This window comes from Amaranthus tricolor, chromosome 16, assembly GCF_026212465.1.
Source record: "Amaranthus tricolor cultivar Red isolate AtriRed21 chromosome 16, ASM2621246v1, whole genome shotgun sequence".
Lineage (NCBI taxonomy): Eukaryota > Viridiplantae > Streptophyta > Magnoliopsida > Caryophyllales > Amaranthaceae > Amaranthus > Amaranthus tricolor.
In genome coordinates, this window is record NC_080062.1 from 8,436,287 (window position 1) to 8,457,349 (window position 21,063).

The 21,063-nt window shown below is 33.9% G+C and overlaps 1 protein-coding gene across 1 annotated transcript; it reads right to left on the reverse strand.

Moving 5' to 3' along the window:
- Positions 1-5,202: 5,202 nt before the first annotated feature.
- LOC130802842 (proteasome subunit alpha type-2-B-like) lies at positions 5,203-19,356 on the reverse strand. Its single transcript, XM_057666935.1, has 12 exons — positions 19,038-19,356; positions 15,366-15,446; positions 15,137-15,213; positions 13,650-13,714; positions 12,291-12,337; positions 11,759-11,834; positions 11,203-11,270; positions 10,130-10,199; positions 9,122-9,207; positions 8,163-8,225; positions 7,054-7,119; positions 5,203-5,879 (listed from the first exon to the last, which is right to left on the reverse strand). The coding sequence occupies exons 2-12, from the start codon at positions 15,404-15,406 to the stop codon at positions 5,831-5,833; spliced, it is 708 nt and encodes a 235-aa protein (XP_057522918.1). The 5' UTR covers positions 15,407-15,446; positions 19,038-19,356; the 3' UTR covers positions 5,203-5,830.
- Between the last annotated feature and the right edge of the window lie 1,707 nt (positions 19,357-21,063).

The window sequence follows — 21,063 nt, forward strand, 5'->3', positions numbered from 1 at the left end:
GAATGTTGGCCTATAAAGAAGATTTTTGAACAGAAGATAGAAGTTACAGAAATGCGTATGCTGAGGTGGATGTGTGGGCACAAATTGATGGATCGAATTAGGAACCAAGAGTTTAGGGACAAACTAGGGTACCCCCTTTTTCTGGAAAAATGCGCGAAAATAGATTGAGGTGGTTTGGACATGTGCAGAGAAAGACTTTTGACGCCCTTGTGAGGAGGGTAGAAAGGATTATAGTAGAGGGTAAGAGAAGTCGTGGAAGACCCAGGTTAACTTGGGATGAGCAAATAAAAGTTGACTTGCATGAGTTAAATCTCTCTGACTGCCTGACTGGGAATAGCGGTAGTTGGAGGTGCCATATCCATGTTTTAGACTACTGATGTCCTCTTAGATTACCTTTTGGTGTTCTTTCCCTCTTGCTTCTCTCGTTTCTTTATCATTAATTTTTTTGTTTTCGTTTATTTCGTAGTTGGTTTTACTTATTTATTTTATTTATAGACATTTAATTTATCTTTCCAGTGTAGTTACGTCTCCTTATCTTTCTCGAGCCGGGGTACTCCTTTGGCCGCGCTCTCCTTTATGGGTATGAGTTGCCACCGTCCTTCCCACTTCAGATCTTGTCCATAGTTTTTCTATGAGCGGGAACACTGGGTAGGATGATGATGATGATAACAATAAATTAGACTAGGTCGTATTATGCATGCTATGAATAAATGTCGGACTTTTTTCACCTCCATCTTCGACTCGGACTCAAATTGCATATCCTATAACTCTCTTTGTAAAAATAGTAATTGCATGTTTTACTACATGTGAAAAATAGCATTATGAGTTGTCATAACGAGAAAATTTGAAATAAATGAGATTATTTATCTACTTAATTCCAAATATAAGATTCGGGAAAACTTATGTCCCAAAATAAGCTTCCGTACGTCCAAGCCTAGCCTCGGGTAAGTCGCTGTTACTAACAGTGAATAAGGGGAAATAAAAAAAAATTAAAAAGTTGAAAGTCGCTGTTACTAACAGCGACTATCAGGTTTTTAATTTTCCAGACATCTTCTTCCTCAGTTCATTTCGCGTTTTTTTTTTTCATTTGCAATTCCTACGATTTCTCCTTCTTCATTCCAACCTTGTAAGAAACTTCAATCCTTCAACTAAAGTCATCAAATTTCAAGTTTGTACCAGTAATTAGTGTTGTAGTCTTCCTAGATCGACCTAAGGTAATTTTTTTTGTGTTTTTTTTCAATATTCGAAAAATTAGGGTTTGTTGTGTTTTAATCAATTTTCACATTAATGTAGGTTGACAAGCTTGCAATTAAGTAATTCTTCTTGATCTACAGCTAATTGAGGTTCGTTTTTATTATAAATTTTTTCATTTGGTGGTGATTTTAAACTGTATGTCATGTATAGTGGGCATTTACACTTGAGCTCTACGATTATGTCAAATGTAGTTGTTATTTACATTGATCCTCATTTTTAAAAGTTTGTTCCAGAGTTTGTTGTTTAATGTAAAATGTATAGTGGTCATATATTTATGAACTTGATGGTGATGTTGATTTTTTATGTGTTGTTGTAGAAATGGCTTTATTTCGTGTGACTGTTGTATGCTTTTGGAATGGTTCAATTCGATCAACTAGTAACAATGTTAAGTATGTTGGGGGAAAACGTAAACTGTTTGCATGCAACTCATACATGGATTTGAATGAATTTAAACATTTTATATGCTCTAGGATTGGCATTGACACTATAAGAAGTACTGTTAATTTAAGTTTTAAATACAATCTGAGTGGAGATTTGTTAGCTTTTCCGGTTGAGGATGAGGAGGCTATAGATGCAATGTGGGAGTATTCAAGGTCTACCCCTAGTCCTTCTTTAGAGTTATATGTAGAAGAGGTACCCCTAGGGAACGAAGATGTGAACGTTGTGGAAACAAATGCATTTATGAATATAACTTCTTCTGCCCCTTCTCATACGCCCTTCCCTACCCAAGAAACCGAAAATCCCTTTATTCCATCTTCCTCTTATCCTTGTAATGAACCCAATCAAGTTCAATTTCAAGTCTCAAATGATGTTACTTTTAACTTACAAGATACAAATGAGCCTTGGGATGATGTTAATAGTAAGAGTAATGAATTCGTTGAAGCTCCTTTTGAGGACGATGTGGGTGTTGACGAGGAGGCTCTAGCTAATGACATGACCTTAGGAAACATTCCAACAATCGTTGCTCCTACACCCTATGCACTGGTTCCCCCTCTAGATGAACACTTTGAGGACAACTCTTGGAGGTCTTGGGATTGTGATACAACCTACATCGACGAAGGAGAGTTTCAAAAGGGTATGATGTTTGACAACAAGGATGCCTTGTTGGACGCTGTTAGATTGTATCATATTCGTAGGAACGTTGAGTACCGAACTGAGACTTCAAATCAAACCGTGCTCACGTTGAAGTGTAAGAGAGGGTATGGTTGGAGGCTTAGGGCTAGGAAGAGCTCCTATTCACCGTCATAGGAGATTATTACTTATAAAGGGAAGCATGGGGGTTGTGTTTTAAGTACTGAAAACGTGTCAACTGGGCACATTCATTTGACATCTTCCGTGATTAACAATCGTATTAGAAATTGTGTTGCTCAAGACCCATCAATTAAGGTTTCAGTTGTCCGTCAAATGGTGAAAGACCAATTCGGTGTCGAAGTGACCTATAATCGGGCATGGTGTGCTAAACAGCAAGCCCTTCTCTCCATCTATGGTACGTGGGAAGATTCTTATCCTCTTCTTCCACGCTTCCTGAAGGCACTGCAAATTTCAAACCCCGGCACCGTAGTTGAGTGGTTCTTTAAGGAAGATAATGATGTCGGTATGTATGTCCGTCCTAGTATTAGAACTTTCCAACGCGTGTTTTGGGCATGGGAGCATGTTCTCATTGGTCAACCGATGAGGAGTGTGGGTCGTGGTGCATTTGCGCCACCACTGCTTCCTCCCCCGCATGTGCCATATGGATCGCGGTGGTCCTTTGAAAGACGAACAAGGACCCACACTGGATCGGGCGTGGGGTTCTACCGCGATCAACTCGATCTATTACGTGCTGACCAGGTAACAACTTCACCACAACTTGTTTTATAAGTATCACATTGAGTAATTTATTAATCGAATTTTCACGTTTAGTTTCTATGGGACCCTTACCCCACTGAGGCATACGCTGCATTGCCTCAGCACTCGGGCATATTGTCAGGGGCGTGGAGAGCATCTGTACCTCTGATCTGCTTCGACATAGTCGAAGTGCATCTCCCTGAGCGCGTACTGCGCCAATTTGGGATGGTACAGGGCATCCCGCCTCCATGTGACACAGAAGCGGAGCTCCACCACTCTCGCAAGGGTCGGGAACCCAAGAACTGGCTAGAGGTCAACTGGCGCCATGTCGCTCGTTGGGAGCACAGGCTAGAGCTGCTTGCCCAAGGTGCGCCGATCGACGCTGCAGGCGCACCTACTACGGCGGATTACATGCCGTGGTTCCTCTCCATTACTCGTCGATGGATGACACCACGAGGTATCTTGGCGGCATCCCAGTACAATCCCGCAGCACCGACGATGACACACTTTGTAAGTATTCTTCAACATTGATTATTATCCATACAACTTACACTTTAAGCATTTCATTAATAATTAAGTCTTACTGCAGGCACAGAGCATTGCATCAGTCATCGGCTCCTCCCAAGAGGAGCCCGTACGGAAGATTTCCCAAGGCATACTCCTAGGCACGCAGTTTCAACACTTCATTCCGGAAGTGACTGCGCCCCACACCACTACATACGAGTACGAGTCATCTCCTCATCACCCCGACGTTCATCTTGAGGAGGTTGACTTAACGTGCCCGGACTACGGTGTCGGGTCCTCACAGGGTGCCACATCATCACACTATCAATCCCCTCCCCTACCCCAGCGTCATGCGACTGCATCTTACTATCGTAGGAGGCGTCGTAAACCGTCAGAATTAGACATGGTACAAGAGGAGGATTAGCATTACAATAGTTTTGTAATTATTGAACATTTGTACATACTCATTTGTAACTGTTGGTTTTTTGTGTGTAAATTGTAACATATATGTAGATGTATATATTTTTACCGTAGTATCACACGTTTATTATGAGTGAATTGATGTTAACTACTCAGACTTTTGGGCGATGAATCATTCCGCGAACAATGCAGCATGAATTTAATCAAAAACAAACATACAATCATATTCAAATAAGGATGTTGCTATCCAACATTCAACACAATTTCAAGCAAGTTCAACAAATCCAAATCCAATTACATACTTCATGCATTAAGTTAAACTAGCGTCCGTAAAGGCTTATTTAACTTTCTCATAATTCTTTCAGTCTCTTCTTTCCTATGTGCCATATCATCCATTTGTCTCTTTAGATTAAATACCTCATCTTTAAGCTCTTGTTTTTCCTTCTCAAGCCGTATTATTAAGTCTCTCTGCCATTTTGTACCCTCCGGAGCAATCCAGGGAAAGTATGTGCATCCTAATCCGTCAGCCAAGTAGAAAGGGCAAGCAACAAATTCACGCCCTGGATCGAAGTCGCTCCAATCAGTATTAATCTCAACTTCATAACCACAATCACAAAGCTCTTCAATACAATGCTCCTTTGACATCTACATAATACATATAATATAGTAACGTAAGTGAACTTTCAAAAATAATATTTACATTTATAATAATAAAACTAACAAAATACCTTATATTAACTTTAACAATTGATTGAAAAGAAGAAGAATGATGTAGAATGGATAAAATGAAGTATGAGAAATGATGGACCTATTTATACAACAACATTACAACGGCTATTTTCACATTCCTAACGGCTATTTTTCTAATTAACAACGGCTATTTTAGTTTTTAAATAAAAATAAAATAAAATAAAAACCTGATAGTCGCTGTTAGTAACAGCGACTTTCAACTTTTTAATTTTTTTTTTATTTCCCCTTATTCGCTGTTAGTAACAGCGACTTACCCGAGGCTAGGCTTGGACGTACGGAAGCTTATTTTGGGACATAAGTTTTCCCGAATCTTATATTTGGAATTAAGTAGATAAATAATCTCATTTATTTCAAATTTTCTCATAACGAGGTATGAAAAAATGGTGCAATTAGTTAATTTTAGGTCAGGTTCATTTATTGATGGGTCATATTAGACTAATTTAGTTCAGTTGCGAATTTATTTGATATCAAGTTCGGACAAGTGTGAGTTATGTTATATTAAGTCATGTCATTTGCGGGTGATGATGATATTAGGTCATATTGATATCGATTAAATTCGGTTAGGGTCTCGAGTCACTTTAAATCGAGTGATATAGGATATCTATAAAGTTAAAATCAAATTATTGCCTTAATAATAGGTCAGATGTAATTCAGATAAGGTAAAAGTACAAAAAGTTTTATCGTCACTGGTCCGTCACGAGATCGTCTCCGATAAAATGGCAACAAACGCTTGTTTGCTGCTTTTTACCATCGCAATTACAACTTTTATTTGGTATTCGGTAAATATGGCACTACAAACAATATTAGGGTTGTGACGATGATTTAGAAACAAAATAATTTCGTTGCTGTTAGTGATTAAAATTACAAATAGTCTACTTTTATAAAAGGGTGATGAACTGCTAATTTAACGTCCACATAGTTCGTCTCTAATTTAATGTCACTACAAGCTTAATTTTGATTCTGGATTCTGCTACCAGTCAGAGTAGCAGCCACTAGGAGGATCAGAACCAATCTACGTAAATCAGCATTGTGCCAGGAACTCGGAAAATACAGCAGATTATACTTGAAATGCGATTTATTCAACTTCAGCCAGGTAGTCGTCAATTTCCGTTGGTGTTAGAACTCTGCAAGTGAAGTAAACGCGATTATCAAAGACTTAAAGAACAAGGTTCTGCATATACGTCATAAACACCAGATATGACGACATACAAACCGAATTCGTTCAAGACAAAAGGCTAAACCAACAGACCCACTCGTATTTCACATAATGAATAGCACAAAAAATATGAACGACGAAAGTGATTAGGTCAAAAAAACAAGCAAACCCATCAAACAGGAAATACCAAGTCATGAAAGATTTGGAATTTAGGTGCTGTTCAATCAAAACATTCTCAGAACCAAAATAAATGGCATCACAAAAAGGCATGCATAGAAGATTTGTGATGATCAGGATGATTAGCTGGAAGGTGGGATGTATAGTCCATAGTAACTCTGTTGCATTTTCTACCATTCACCCTTCCCTAATCATCGAAATCATTCATCCCCGGCCTCCCTTTAAAAGATAAGACATAAAATTAGAACGAAGATGGCGTAAAATATAGGCTCGATCACACACATTATGGACTCACTGAGAAAGACTGAAAATTGGAGTGGATGAGGTGTTAAAAAGGGCTATCCAATTCAATACAAAACACAAACCTCTTTTGAAAATAATTAGGAGAAATTTCTTTAAAAATTTCTATAAAATTTTCTTAATAACTAAAGTTCCATTTGGTAATTAATCACAAATGGTGGTAATAGGAATGAAATCTAGTTTTAATTTTCATGAAATGTGCTGTATTATTTTCATTGTAATAAAGCTCTTCTCTTTTTCTTTATAATTTTCCCTTACCACCTAATATTACTCCCCAAAGTGATAATGGATGGAAATAATTTTTATGAAGAAAAACAATGTTTCAAGAAGAAAAAGCAAGATCATAAATTACGTGATGCGAATTTTCCTAGCAAAAATAATACATTAAATTTCACAACTATTCCAAGTTTCGTTTCCTTGTGACAGGAAATTCATTTGTATGTTAAGGAATTTCTCACTAGGAAAGGGAATAGGGAAAGGTAAATCAAGGATATACAGAAATACATAATACATACAACACTAATGCCTCAGGAAAGAGAACAAAAATCAGCAAGCTTAAGAAAGAAGTTGGAGAGAATTTTAGTTATTGAAGTAAAAATTAGAACTAATGATTCATTTAAGACATGGAAGGAAAAAGACAAGGAAAACTCAAAAAATGTGCGCACCTGAACTTTCTGTCCGTACCAATGATTCCTATCTCAATATTTTTCCCTGATATTTGGCCTTCAAAACTGCATTTAATATCAGAAGAAATTAAAGAAGACATTTAGATTTCTTTATTGCATAAGCCAAATCTACTTGTACTTCAATCACGGATTGGGACACAGCTACATAACAGAGTGGTGTGGGAGAGGGGGACAAGTCTGAGAAGGAGAGGACTATGGCCAGGAGGAAGAAAGAGACCCTCCTCACCACATTAGGTGGGAAAAGCTCTCCCTACGAAATATGTAATGAGACACCCATTAGTGAACCGACAAGATTAGCTTATAACCTACACTTCAGGAATTGATAATGAAGGGAATACCATATAAGAATAAATTGGACCTTTGAGCCTCTAAACCTAGAATTGTTAGCTTCGTTATACAAGCAGGTACATATAGCTACCTGTACTGATTGTTCAAGAAAGCTAGTGGTATAAGCCGGAACATTAACACAGGCAACATAGTTTGAGTCTCAAGAAAGACAAGCATCAAGCAGTTAACTAAACGGAGAGTAGCACTGGCAAGATTAGAGTATGTGACTTCAGTGCTTTATAATATGGACAGAAAATTGAAACTGAGTATAGTTTGGATTTAATTAAACTAAAGAACCAACAGCTGCAACTATTGACAATTGATAGGTAATAGCTCAAACAAAGTAGGGTAAGTGAATCATTCAACTCGATCCTTCTATTTGAAATTTTAGATTCATATGGTCCAGAGTAGAACATTCCACTGTAAGTTTTATTACAAGTTAACAGCAAAATTCAATTCTATTTCAGCAACCCATTTTCATAATTTGACATGCCACTAAGATAGCTTAAGAATGTTAATCTATAACTCAACGATGAAAGAAACCAAAATCTTACTGGTAAAGAACACTAGAAAAAGCAACAGCCTTCATCTTACTGTCTTTTCCCTCTATTACTACTCAACCCACACCCTAAAATTATATCATTTAGCTAAGTGTAGGAAAGTGGTCAATCTTGTCCACAATTTCATATTTCGACCAATTATATTCATGAAATTGAACAGACAGCAGGGTAATGAGTACAAAGATCTCAAGGATTTCTTACCCTTCCTTCAGCGTCAATATAGCTGTATGAACAGCATCGTCAAGTTCCATATCATCCGTGTACCTACATCCATAAAGAAAATTTTAAGCATCTGCATTTTACAATTTTTTTATCATATCCAAATGTCACAATGGGGGGATCCAAAAAAATATAACAAGGACAACATAAGGTACTAGTTATAGAAAAGTAAACTAAAAACTAAAAAACTGCAGCAACTAGTTTTCTAGAATGTTAGATCCACTAGGGCCTTGCAAGGTCCTGAGAAACCATCTTGAAGTATAACTAACAAGAATCCAACTTTAAAATATGGTGCTTTAAAAGATTTAATTTTCGAAACTTTTTATTTTCAAATAGAGTTGGAATTTTCTGTAGAAGTAATTTTCATTAGAACTCCGCAATAAGCACTAATGTCAAAGATATAATAGCTCAACAATGATGTCATGTATGGACTTGAACACCTTAATTTAGGCTATCTGCAGTATGCTAAAAATCATGAAACGTTCTTTTAAAAAGCAGATTAAGATGAATTTCACCAATAGGTACTTGGTAGACATATCACAATAAATACTAGATAACAATGTCTTTCAAGTTGGGCCAAAAAACAAGAATCAAGGTTTGCCTAGGGTTTGTAAGCCTTCCTTTAGGGTTGATCGCTTTTTTGCAAAGTAAGCATACCCCAATATAAAAAAATAGTAAGTATATAATCTTTATTTCAGAAACAAACACAACTACACAAGCCATAAAAAAATCAGGAAAATCAGCAAAGTCTTATTGATCGAGCCTCAATAGAACATACAAGGTGGAGAAATTTCATTTCTAATCCTCAAAGTGAACATAACAAGAGAAACGGTTTCTCGACACACTAGGTAAATAAAGTTTAGTAGTCTTAACTCGACGATTAGAAAAGTAAAAACAATATACAAGATGTTAATTAGTCAACAGAGCCAGAATTACATTACCTTTTCTCGAGAAAAGTCTTAGCATTGGAGACGTTCTTTCCCATTGCTGAAGCCTTCCAAGAGAAATATGAACCAGAGGGATCCACCTGAAAAAAATATGTTATGCTATTAAGATCAATAAAGAATATCAAGATCTAAAAGAGCAATAACAAAAGACTTCAACAAACGAATGTGCAAATCCGACCAAAAAAAGGAAAATTTCATAATAAAGACATTTAAAAAAGAAACCACTTAACGCATTACTCTAGCAAATAATATCATTGTTTTCATAAATCCACACTTGAAACTCTTGATGATCACCTTTTTACAAAGATACACAAAATTCAGCTCATCACGAAATTTTCTCGACATAGAAGGAACCTTGTAGTTTTCCCAAACAAAAGTTCAAATCAATTCCATAACTTTTAACTAAAGCAATTTAGGCCCTTTTATATTACACACAATCACTTTTGTATTACATCCAACTTTTATTCACATGGTTATTCCCGGCTAAATTAAACCAGAATTCGTTAAGTGTTGTGGAGATGCTGTGATTACATTTTAATCCCACAAAAAAATGCACAGGAGAACCAAATATGCATATATGCAGTGCAAGATCGAGGTCCAACATAAATAGAAATCAAAGAAATTTTTTTTCATCATCATCATCCTAACAGAACAAGACAAAAAAAATTGAGCAGGTCAAATCAAGAGATAATTACATCTAATCCCTTTAATATCCAAATGATACTACTCTAATGATAAAAATGTATTGCTCAATACAATGCAAAAACCTTAATCCCAAGTCCCAAGGATATCTTTTCAAAAAAAAGTCTCAACGTTATAAGGAAACCCTAAACCCCCATTTTCCAGGGACAATATTATTTCTAGTAAAATTTAATGTAAAATGACAATAGTGATTCAATTGCTAATTTGCACTAGACAAAAAGGTATAGGACTTGCATTTTAGATGTACATACAAAATCAATCTAGAAGCATAACCATCTTTGAAATTAACTAATGAAGTACCTGGTACAATTGTGGACCACTTTCATCAAATCCAGCAATCAAAAGAGATACCCCAAAAGGCCTTACACCACTGCACACATTTTTATAAAGAGTGCATTAGAAAATCATGTTAATAGACTAGAAGTAATTAAAGCAGAAAACAGATTCAAATACTCAAAGTAATCACCAAGTTGTAATCTCAATATATATAAATGTAACCCTGAATCAAAATTCAAGGGATGAGAACTTTTAGAAAGACGATGCAGGAGGAAGCCAATAACAAAACATTCAATATTAAAATTCTAAACAACTACATTCCATTACCCCCAGTGCCATTAATTGGCTCCCACCTAGAGTGGGGTTTGGACATCAGATGTACGCAACCTTACCCTTGTTAGTGATAACACTAACAAAGAGGTTGTTTACGATGGACCATTGGTAGCAAACATCATGTGCATCTTCATATAAATAAGAAATACACATGATATAATGAATCTTTTTACTATAGTACATCACAATCCGAAACCAAGAGCTATATGAAAATTCTAAAAATAGATTTAAGTATAAATAAATAGATACTTGAAAATAAAATCCTTCATGCACTCTGAAACACATTAGAAAAATCTTGCCGCATGTTAAGCACTAGAAAGAAAAACATCAAACAAATATATAAAGCGGCTTTCAAAAGGAAAGAATGTCACTTAAGTTGAAAAGGGAGATAACATTAGGAAGAAGGTTGATAGGAAAGCCAATCATATGTTGGCTACAGATATTGTCACAAAGGGTAAATCAGCATCTTCTATACTTTGCTGAAACCCCCAAGGTCCCAACCACAGCTTACATTTAAAGGCTTTAAGATGATAAGATTTACATTAAGCCAAACACAGACAAGCAGATCAGACACAGGTATGTATTATATAACATAAACAAAAAAAAATGCATGACATCAAAAATAGTAACCAAACTTATGACTCGTGTAGTCGTGTTATGATTCAAAAATGACAACACCAAAACTCTAATCATTGATGTAAACATCTATGTTTTCTAATGATGATTTATATGAATGACAAAGTGAACTTAAGAGTTAATCTTACCCTGATTGTGTGAATTCTTGCATGACAGCAGCAGTTTCCCGGACAAGTTGTGTAACAGGGATTTGTTCCTAAGACAAAGTTTGCAGATAAGTAGGGTCTGATTGAATATATAAAAATAATCAACAAGGGCATCCCCAATGAACCCTGAAATACTAGGCATATATTACTCAGAAATTGGTAGCAATATTTGAACAGACACATTACAAAAAAATAAATCAGTTGAGACTCGAGATCGCAATTCTCTTTCAAACACTACAAAGTAATTAGTTAGAGAATAGAAGTAGGAACTCAAACATCGATAAAACAAAATACAAATAGAGGAAGATAATATCATGAGCACATAAAAAAGATGTGAAAATATGATATAAAAGAGATCGTGAAGAAATTCTTCTAAAACGCAATAATAAGGAAAAAAAATTGAAAAGGGGAACTACTAGCACATAGAATCCCAGTCACACATTTAAAGGACTGCCAAAAGATTAGTAGATAAATCTTGACCTAAAATTGGAGTTCCATAGGTAAGAGAAAACATTAGCAAAAAAGTTGAAGAAAGTACCTTATAGAGTTTATAATACTGTTCTGCCTGCTTCCTACTTTTACGGACTAGAACACGAGAATCAGGACCCATGCCACTACAGAATGAACCAAAGAAACGATAAAAAAAAAAATGAAGTTTACAATTTAAATTAGACAATGCATCCACCATAGATCTATGACAAGATGGAACACTCAAGAATTTACCATGATTACAGATATCATTCGAAGATTACAAGTTGAAACTCAGTCACATATATCATATCTTTATTACAAAATTTATTAGAGTTTTGCAATGATGGTTATTAACAAAGAAACTGCATGTCTAACCATTTTAAATGCAACAATACTAGCAAGATTGTTTGATTAGTCAATTTAACATAGCATGAGCTACAAAGATTATATATAACACGCGGAAAAAAAAAAAAAAAAAAAAAAAAAAAAAAAAAAAAAAGACCTAAAACCAGGAGAAGACAGGTTTTATATCCCTGAACATTTTCAAAGTGAAACCAAACAATTGGAAATCCCTTTTAAGAAAAGCAGATGAAGCCAACCTGTAAACAACTCCAATGTTAGGTGTCAAAATTTGAATTTTTTGAACCTGAAGCCAAAGAAATAAATATGTGACTGATCAACAAAATAAAACAATAAATACTATAAAAGTGCATCACATAAAAATACCATAATAAAATAATGTTGTTTTACAAGACTACACTACTTTCAAACAAAAATAAAAAACAAAATAAAAAACTTCCTCATTGCAATAACTTTTCCATAACCTTTAACATCAATATCATCATGAAAGAGCAAAGCATCAAACTTGTAGTGCCAAAGAGAACATTTGTCCACACATCCATCCATGTTACTCTTTGCGATTTGCATTCTTTTTTATTCCCATCTTTGATGTATTAGCACTCTGATCATCTAGAAATGGGGGACTGAAGCCTAAAAGAAAATTTGAGCCCTCACTCATATGAATGATTCTTCAAGAGTGCCATCATTTCATCTCTCCTCACCATTATCATTTGCGCTTGATCCTTGCATAACTTATCAAACTAATAATACAAAACGAATATCAAGAACTACACACAACTAACAGCAAGCAAAAGTAACCCCCCCTAACCGCGAAGACCAATTTGAACTAAATAAGATTATCTCAACCACCTAAACCTCATGACTTCCATTCACAGATGCACTCGCATCAAATACAACGGTAATGTAAAGCTTTTTTAACTTAATACGACTGTTTTGCACTCGTGACCAGAACCGTAATTTTACACTATTCTTTCATTGGCCTTGAAATAAAATGAGTACATCGAAATAATTCAAATAGAAGAAAAATGATATGTTCAGTCATTTCGTAGCACTAGCTTTGAAAATTTTGTTGCAGTACTAGCAGAAGTAAAGAAATACAATAGAAATTAGGAGCATAAACACCAGTTATGTATAGCGCAAAGAAGCATCAGCATTTAAGCAAAATTACTTTTCAAATAAATACTCAAAAACCAAACGGCTAAGCACCAAGATTACCAAAATAGACTTGGATTGAACCCCACTTCATAAATTAAACTCCTGAAACATCATTAACCAGCATGAAAAAGAAAAGTATCACCTGCTAAGACAAATATGTTTATGACGAAAACAGACAGGGAAAACTGATTATCCTTATCACCATAAGAAAGCCCATAAGTTAAGCTCCATACACACCTAATTTGGGAAACTTGGCACCGTGACTTACGCAAGTATATTATTAAAATACAATTCTTAAATGATACAGGTCCATATTTCCACCTTTTAAAGAGAAGTCAGTCGTAAGTCTTCTGATACAAACTTAGAGGGTTTACTTGCCAACATATTATTCAACGAAAAAGCATACCAAATAGAAAGACTTCAATATGTTAATACCGACTTACAGATGCTTCATCCACCAGGATTGAAGGAAGTTTCTTTTCAGTAGCAATAACAACACCATTAGCAGCTGCAATCACCAGACAAGAAGGTAAATTCTTCGGTTTTGTACAGTTCAAAGGTCAAACAAATGAATGTAATTTCAAAGTTCTTAATATACAAGAGATTTATGAACTCGTAAAATGAAGCTAGAACTATAATTCAGTGATTGTTCTACGGATTTTACAAAAGCTAACATCAACATAACTGTCCGAAGAAAATTACTAAGGGCAAGTTTTTCGTACATAATTCTATAAAGAGCATTACTAAGCAGATTCATCAACTACTCCCATTGCAAAAAAAATCCAGTCTATCATGATTTTTAATCAAAAACACCATCCATGCATGATGATTTACTACGGAAATTGGCCACATCCATCACACAGCATACTAGCCATCAAAAGTAGACTTACACAATTTTTGAATGTAAAAGGGCCCAGCCAATCAGATCCAAAATTCATATGATTTCATAACTTATATTAAACATAATCATACAGGGGTACACCAACACTCCAACTTACTCCGCGAGATGCGTGTTAGACCCTCTGACATGACACAAATATTCTTAGATTGCTTTTGAATCATTTTTTTTTTTTGTTTTATTTAGGGCTGTATCCTCCAATCCGAAATCATGTTCCAACGTGACATATAAAAGTAGAGAAACATATGTTTATGTTTGCAATTACATTAAGAGTGTCATATCAGAGAATCATTCGGTATTGTTGTGCTATGCTTTGATATTTATCTCTGTATTATCTAAGAATTTTCTAATCTACATCAAACTACCATCTTCTATATTGGTCGCATTTAGCCTTTATTAGGATAAAGGTTCTTCACAATGTGGAAAATTATCAATTCTGCAAGTCAAAACTCTTCTTATCCCTTTAAGTTTGTTATAGATGTCAATTGCTACTTTATAAAGGTTTGGGTGGATCAGTGAGAGAAAAAGACAAAACAAGTAATGTGAGGATCAAATCAAGAGAAGAGAGATATAAAATTTGTGGATAAGAATAGGTAAGAGTGTATGTGTTCATCTCCCAAATAGAAAATACATCAATTCCACTAGGACAAACAAAAATGAGAATTGTAGGAAATTTATGTGGAAGGGAGGGGGTATATCACATTGATATGCATCAGCTGGATTCGAAATCAAACTCTCATCCAGTGGATAAATCCTACAATACTTGGTGTATTTGATCTAGAAATTTGGCTAGATCGGGATAGGATTTTAATATTTGGATAATTGGATTTCAATTGAACTAATGCGTAAGAATCATTGACTTAGATCAATATTGAGGATGCTAAACTCTAAATTTGTACATCTATAAATCATCGATGTCACAATTATTGTGCAGCAAAGTGAACAATTGTATCAAAAAGAATATTGGAGAAGATCAAATAAAGAAATATCCATGGTCAACTCAAGTATACAAAGAGCACATGTGGAACTTACCCTTGATGCCAAGAGAAGTCTGCCCAGATCCAACAGCAGTTAGAGCGTGCTCGATTTGCACCAGCTTACCAGAAGGACTATAAGAGAACATTAAAGGTAAAGCATTAGGTTAGGGGGCAAAATTAACATAAATACAACAATCACAATTATTGTCACCAATTTAGAAGTGGGTTTTGGAATGGCATGAATGAAACAACAAAAAAATAATAGAACAAATACAAGGCAGTACCTGAAAGTAGTGAGAGAGAAGGAGTATTGGCTGTCCCCCATTGAGAGATGAAACTTGCAGTTGCAACAAATGACGGACTACCTGTACAAGCAAGGTTCAAACTCAAAGAAGCTTAGCAATTGAGACCCAAACAGAATGGGGAAGTCATATTCAACAAAAGTTACAGTTACTAAAATAACGTATTTGGGAAACCTACTAAGCTATTTCCAATCATAGGCACTTTAAAGCTATAAAATAGGTTCTTAGAAAGTTGTGATAGATTGATATTGATGTATATGAAACAAGGCAAGGACATGGAATCCCTCTACTAAAAAAATCTTTGACATGTCCCTTTGTATAAGGCTTTGTCTTCACTTTTATTGTTATTATCTAAACCCTATGTCCATTGAAGTTGTTCCCATTTACCATTTTGGGCCGTTTCGTTTGTTGTTCTCCTAAAAAATATTTTTATTTATATTACAAATTTTGGACATAACTACCTTGTTCATCCTCATTTTAATATTTTATTAATGTTTATGGTTCTCTCATGTTTTCCACCAACTTCATTTTAACATGTTTATATTGTTTATAGTCCCTATATGTTTTCCACTAACTTTATTTATGTAATATTTTAAATAATTGTGGTCTTTATATTCTTTTCACCAACTTTATTTAAATATTTTTAATGCTTACGGCTCCAACTTTTCTCCATTAAATAATTTTTCTTCATTATATTTATTATTCAATAAAATGATGTATCCACCATCTATAAAAGATTCCATTTTTCTTAATTTTCATGAGCATTCCTTGACGGAACAACTTAAGGAACGAGGGGAGTATAATCTATTTGCCATGACTAATTAATATAGGACTTGCACCTTACAAAAAGGATTGTAAGGTTATTGTAATACTATAGGACTTTCTCCTAACAAAATGATTACAAGGTTATCAACTTTGCATATACTTAAGAAAAGGAGTATACGATTACAATTCATTCCATTATTTGCCTATCTAGAGTATCAAACTTCAACCTCTATCAGATCTATGCTCCAAACTGTTCGTATTCAAAATTTCAGAATTCAAACAAAATCTAATTTTCTCATCCGCACTAAAAATGCCTCATGCAGACTACAGTAAGAACACTAAAGTGAGGATAAAGAGTGCCATGTCTTCCCTTGACTTTAGTCTTTGGAAATTTAGCCACTTGGAACTTCCTTATCCAATGTTCCTCTGGAAACATTGGCGATTTCGGGTATTACTCCTAAGAATAATCAATGGTAAAAAGAAGCCATTGGGTCTATGATTTCTAGACATATTCCAGACATCCTGTCTAAATGGTAACATCTTATTTATTGCTTGCGATACTTGGGTACACAGATTTATTTTATTAGAAAAATATGGTATAGTTAATTTTATAAGTTTCTTATGAGGAAATTAAGTCCTAGTTACAAGTCTTTGAAAAGACAATACCATTATATTGCTCCAAAGCTAAAGCGACTCCTGACCATTACAAAATATGGTACAAATTTAAGTTTATTTTTGTTTCTAGAAATTTATATGTATTTACAAATCATTAAACACACAACACTGCTCCAATGCCAAAGTGACTCTAGCCTAGATAGGCTAAAGGGGGTACAGATATACATAGGCGTAAACTTATAGTAAAACAAGGAGGTTTCTCATACACCCATGCTTGCAAGCATTTTATGTTGTATCACATAAATAAGAAGCACCCAAATTTAGTGAGCAATATGTAGTTTTAATCTATTCTAACCAAAGAGCTATCAATCTTAGCTACATGGGTAACCAACAATTACACGTCACTAGACACAAGATATGGAAAATCCTTGTAATAAATTCCCGAAGTTGTGTTCAAATCATTAGTTGATTCTCTATCTTGATTATGTTGGGACTTGTCTCCTCCATTAACAACCTAGTAAAACTTTGATAATCTTTGTAATAATATGCTATATCATTACACATAAAATGCTTAACCAAATTTGGATCAAAATGATTCATTTTTCTCAATTTACAACATAACCCCAAGGATAATTACAATCATGAAAAGGATGGGTCATAATTACAGTCATCTACCTATATTCTTCAAAATAAAACATAAAGTAGTCTAGTATGTGGGCAAGAGAAGGGTGTAGAACACAAATGGAAAGAAATTAAGTTCAAGTATGAACTGTACCCCAAGGATTATTCTAGTGAGAAACTAAGTTCACTACTCATTCATAGGATCTTTACTACCCTATTCATAACTTACTCTTATTTTCCAAAACAATGGATACCTATTGTCGTGATTCGATCACCATTACCATTCTACAATTTACATACCAAATGAGTGCCAAGCATATTGATAGAATAGCACTTCTTTTCCCAATAAGATTTTTTATCACAATCAAGAATTCATCATTTACACTTTGTTTGACTGGAGAGAATTGAAGAGAAGAAGGAAAGTGATTTGAAGGGATACAATTTCTTTTGTTTGGATACTAATTTTGTAGGGGGGATTTGAATGAAATAAATTTGACCGGATGAAATCCCAAAATTATGTCAATAAACTAATCTCTCCAATTGTGAAATGAAAAAAACATGTTACATATGTTCCTCTCTCTTCCTTCCCCTCTTAAATAAACAAAGTATACTTTGAATGATTATGTTCGAACTTCAATCTAACAATCCATATTAAAAAAGAATATGATCTATATGGAGACATAAATTACATATTTGACTCATGTATTTTTATGTGATAAATTACACATCTGAATGATTATACATGTGTTCTTAAGTGATAGATGTTAAGCAGTTGTAGCTTGAAATTTCACTAAAAGCATCTAAGTTCCTAAATACTTTCCCTATTATTTACTCCCTTTCCTTTGCCTTCCCCTCCTTTCCCTTGCTTTATTTCCCTCCTAAACTGCTATCAACAAAGTGTTAATAAAATTTTAGTAAAATAGACACTGCTGATTTGAGAATCCAATTCAACTACAGTTCAAAAATTCTACAGTCAATAAAATTTTAGTAAAAAGTTTTAATATTAAATTTTCCTGACAATAATTATTTAAGATCAACAAGAAAGTAGAAATTGTAGAAATACTGAATTTGTTAAAACGATCAAAAGGAAGAATAATAACTTGCTCAATATGCTTATTCCAATTACTGCAATTAAAAATTCTAGATTATTAAATTTATTGAACTTCTGATCACTAACTAAAAAATTATAGGTCCTTTAAAAAAAAATTTAGGTACTAAAATTTCTAAACTGATCAGTATTTCCCTCCCTCATTGCGTAGTCACATTTTTCTCAAACAATGAACAAATACAGAAATTCTAAAAACAAATATAAAAACCCAAAAAAAAAATGTACAGTCATACTTCCAAAAAACTAATCAAAGTAAAAATTTTAAGCACATCTTAAACACTAGCCACCTATAAATAAATAATTCATAAGTTTCAAAGCTCAATAGTCTATCGGTGAATTCGAGTACATTAACAAAAATAGTATGACAAAACCCACAATTCATAACAACGGGAAAAAAGGATAGACATAAATTATAATAAAACCCACAGATTAAAATACAGTAAACCCAATCAAATTAAAGTTCCATTGTTATATTTCTAACCCTATCAATCAGTTTTAGTTTAGCAAAGAATTAATAAGAAAATTTTGAAAATGGCTATTCTTACCCGGAAGATTGATTTGGCGTCAACGGCAAAGGCGACGGCGGGAGAAGGCTAGAAGGTATCGAAAAATCAACGTTTAGCAGAAAAATTATGCCAAGGATCTGATTAAAGTGACGAAGAATGAGGTAAACTCCAGTGAGATTTTGGATTCTGAGAGTGAGAAGTGTCGAAGCAGAAAAGCGTCGAGAAAATGGAACAATTTATTTGAGTAGAATCTGAGATGTCATAGATTGTTGAACAAGAAATGAAAGTAGTGCCAAAACTTTGGCGGGGACCGTCTCAAATTGAGATTAAGGGGGTGTTTGGTATGGGAATATAAAATGTAATGGAAAGGAAAATGATAAAGAGGAGTAAGGGTAAGGGTATGGGTTGTAGTTATATGTTGTTTGGTATGAAAATCTAAGGGAAACACTTAATTGATCATAAAAAGGGAATTTGTTACTTGACATAAATGGATAGTAACAAAGTAAGGGTATCCATTACCCTCAAGAAAGGGATTGGGTTAACCTAATATCATACCAAACAAATATGTGGAGTAATGGTAATTGAATCTCTTACTTAGTATTAAAAAGTTCATACCAAACACCCCCTAAGAGTGGGCAGATTCAATTCGTGCGTATATTACACGTTTTTCTGTATTTCTTTTAATTTTCTGAGTATTTATCAATTTTGATCTTAAAGATATCAAGTTTGACCTTAATTTTAACCTTAAAAGTATCAATTTCAACGTAAAGTAATACTTAAACATATCAATTAAAGTAAACAATTTCAATTTGAACCCATAAGTGATCAATTTTAACGTTAAACTGATCAAATTCTATCTAAATATGGTTCTGTTTTACAATTTTAGTCTTTAGAACGAAGATATATAAAATGGTATTATTCTGTCATTCTATGAATGAATTTCAAACAACAAATGAATGGTCAATAAAACTATCAATAATAGTGTTAAAACTATTAACATATTAAATTTGAACTAAATACTACACAATATATCTATACAATTTGAATACTTATATTTAAAACGATAATTAAAGATTAGAAGTTTAAAATTGAGTTAGATTATAAAATATCATTGTCAAATTATATGTTATAATTTAACTATTAACATATTCAATTTAAACTAAAACCTATACAATATCTTTATAGACTTTGAAATACTTATTTTGAAAACGATAATTGAAGCTTATACATTTAAAATTGAGTTAGATCATAAAACATCAATTGTCCATTTATGTGTCATAACTTAACTATTAACATATTCAATTTGAACTATTTACAAATATATATAAACGTGTTGAGAAAAGAGTAATATCACTATTATTGATTGATGATTAAAGAGTACAAGTACTCATATGTTCCATTAGAACCACCATGTTGCATTTAATAAAAGTACTTGTATTGTACAATGTTTTAACACTATTACTGATAGTGCTATTGATTATTCATTTATTGTTTAAAATTCATTCATAAAATGATAAATGATACTCCCCCCTATTCCTCTTAGGAGTCCCATTTGACTTTTTAACGGATTTTAAAGTGGGTCAAAACTGGACCCTAAGGGTGGGAGAGAGAGTGATATTATGGGTTTTTAATAAAAGAATTATGAACTTAATGATTCCCTTCAATTTCAAGCAATTTGTACCCAATTAAAATGGTGAATTGTTTTTACTTCCAAAAGTCTGAACTTTTTATCAGTTCAACACCAAAATTACATAGATCGTCTACTAAAAACCGAAATTACATAAATAAGTCCTATAAGTACAATAATTTTTTGAAATTACATTTATTTGTCCGACTAATAAAGAAAATTACATAGATCGATTACTTAATCTCAGATAGCCTTCTCAATTCTTCGACAGCTTCGGTGTAGTTGCAGCCTTTATTAATCATGTGAGTGCGGATTTTTGTGCGATCATTGACTTCAGATTTTCCACATTACCAAAAATGATGCATTACTATTTTCATAAATAGCCACCGAATTGTAAACAACCAAATTTTCAATTTAAATAATTTCATCATATGTAAC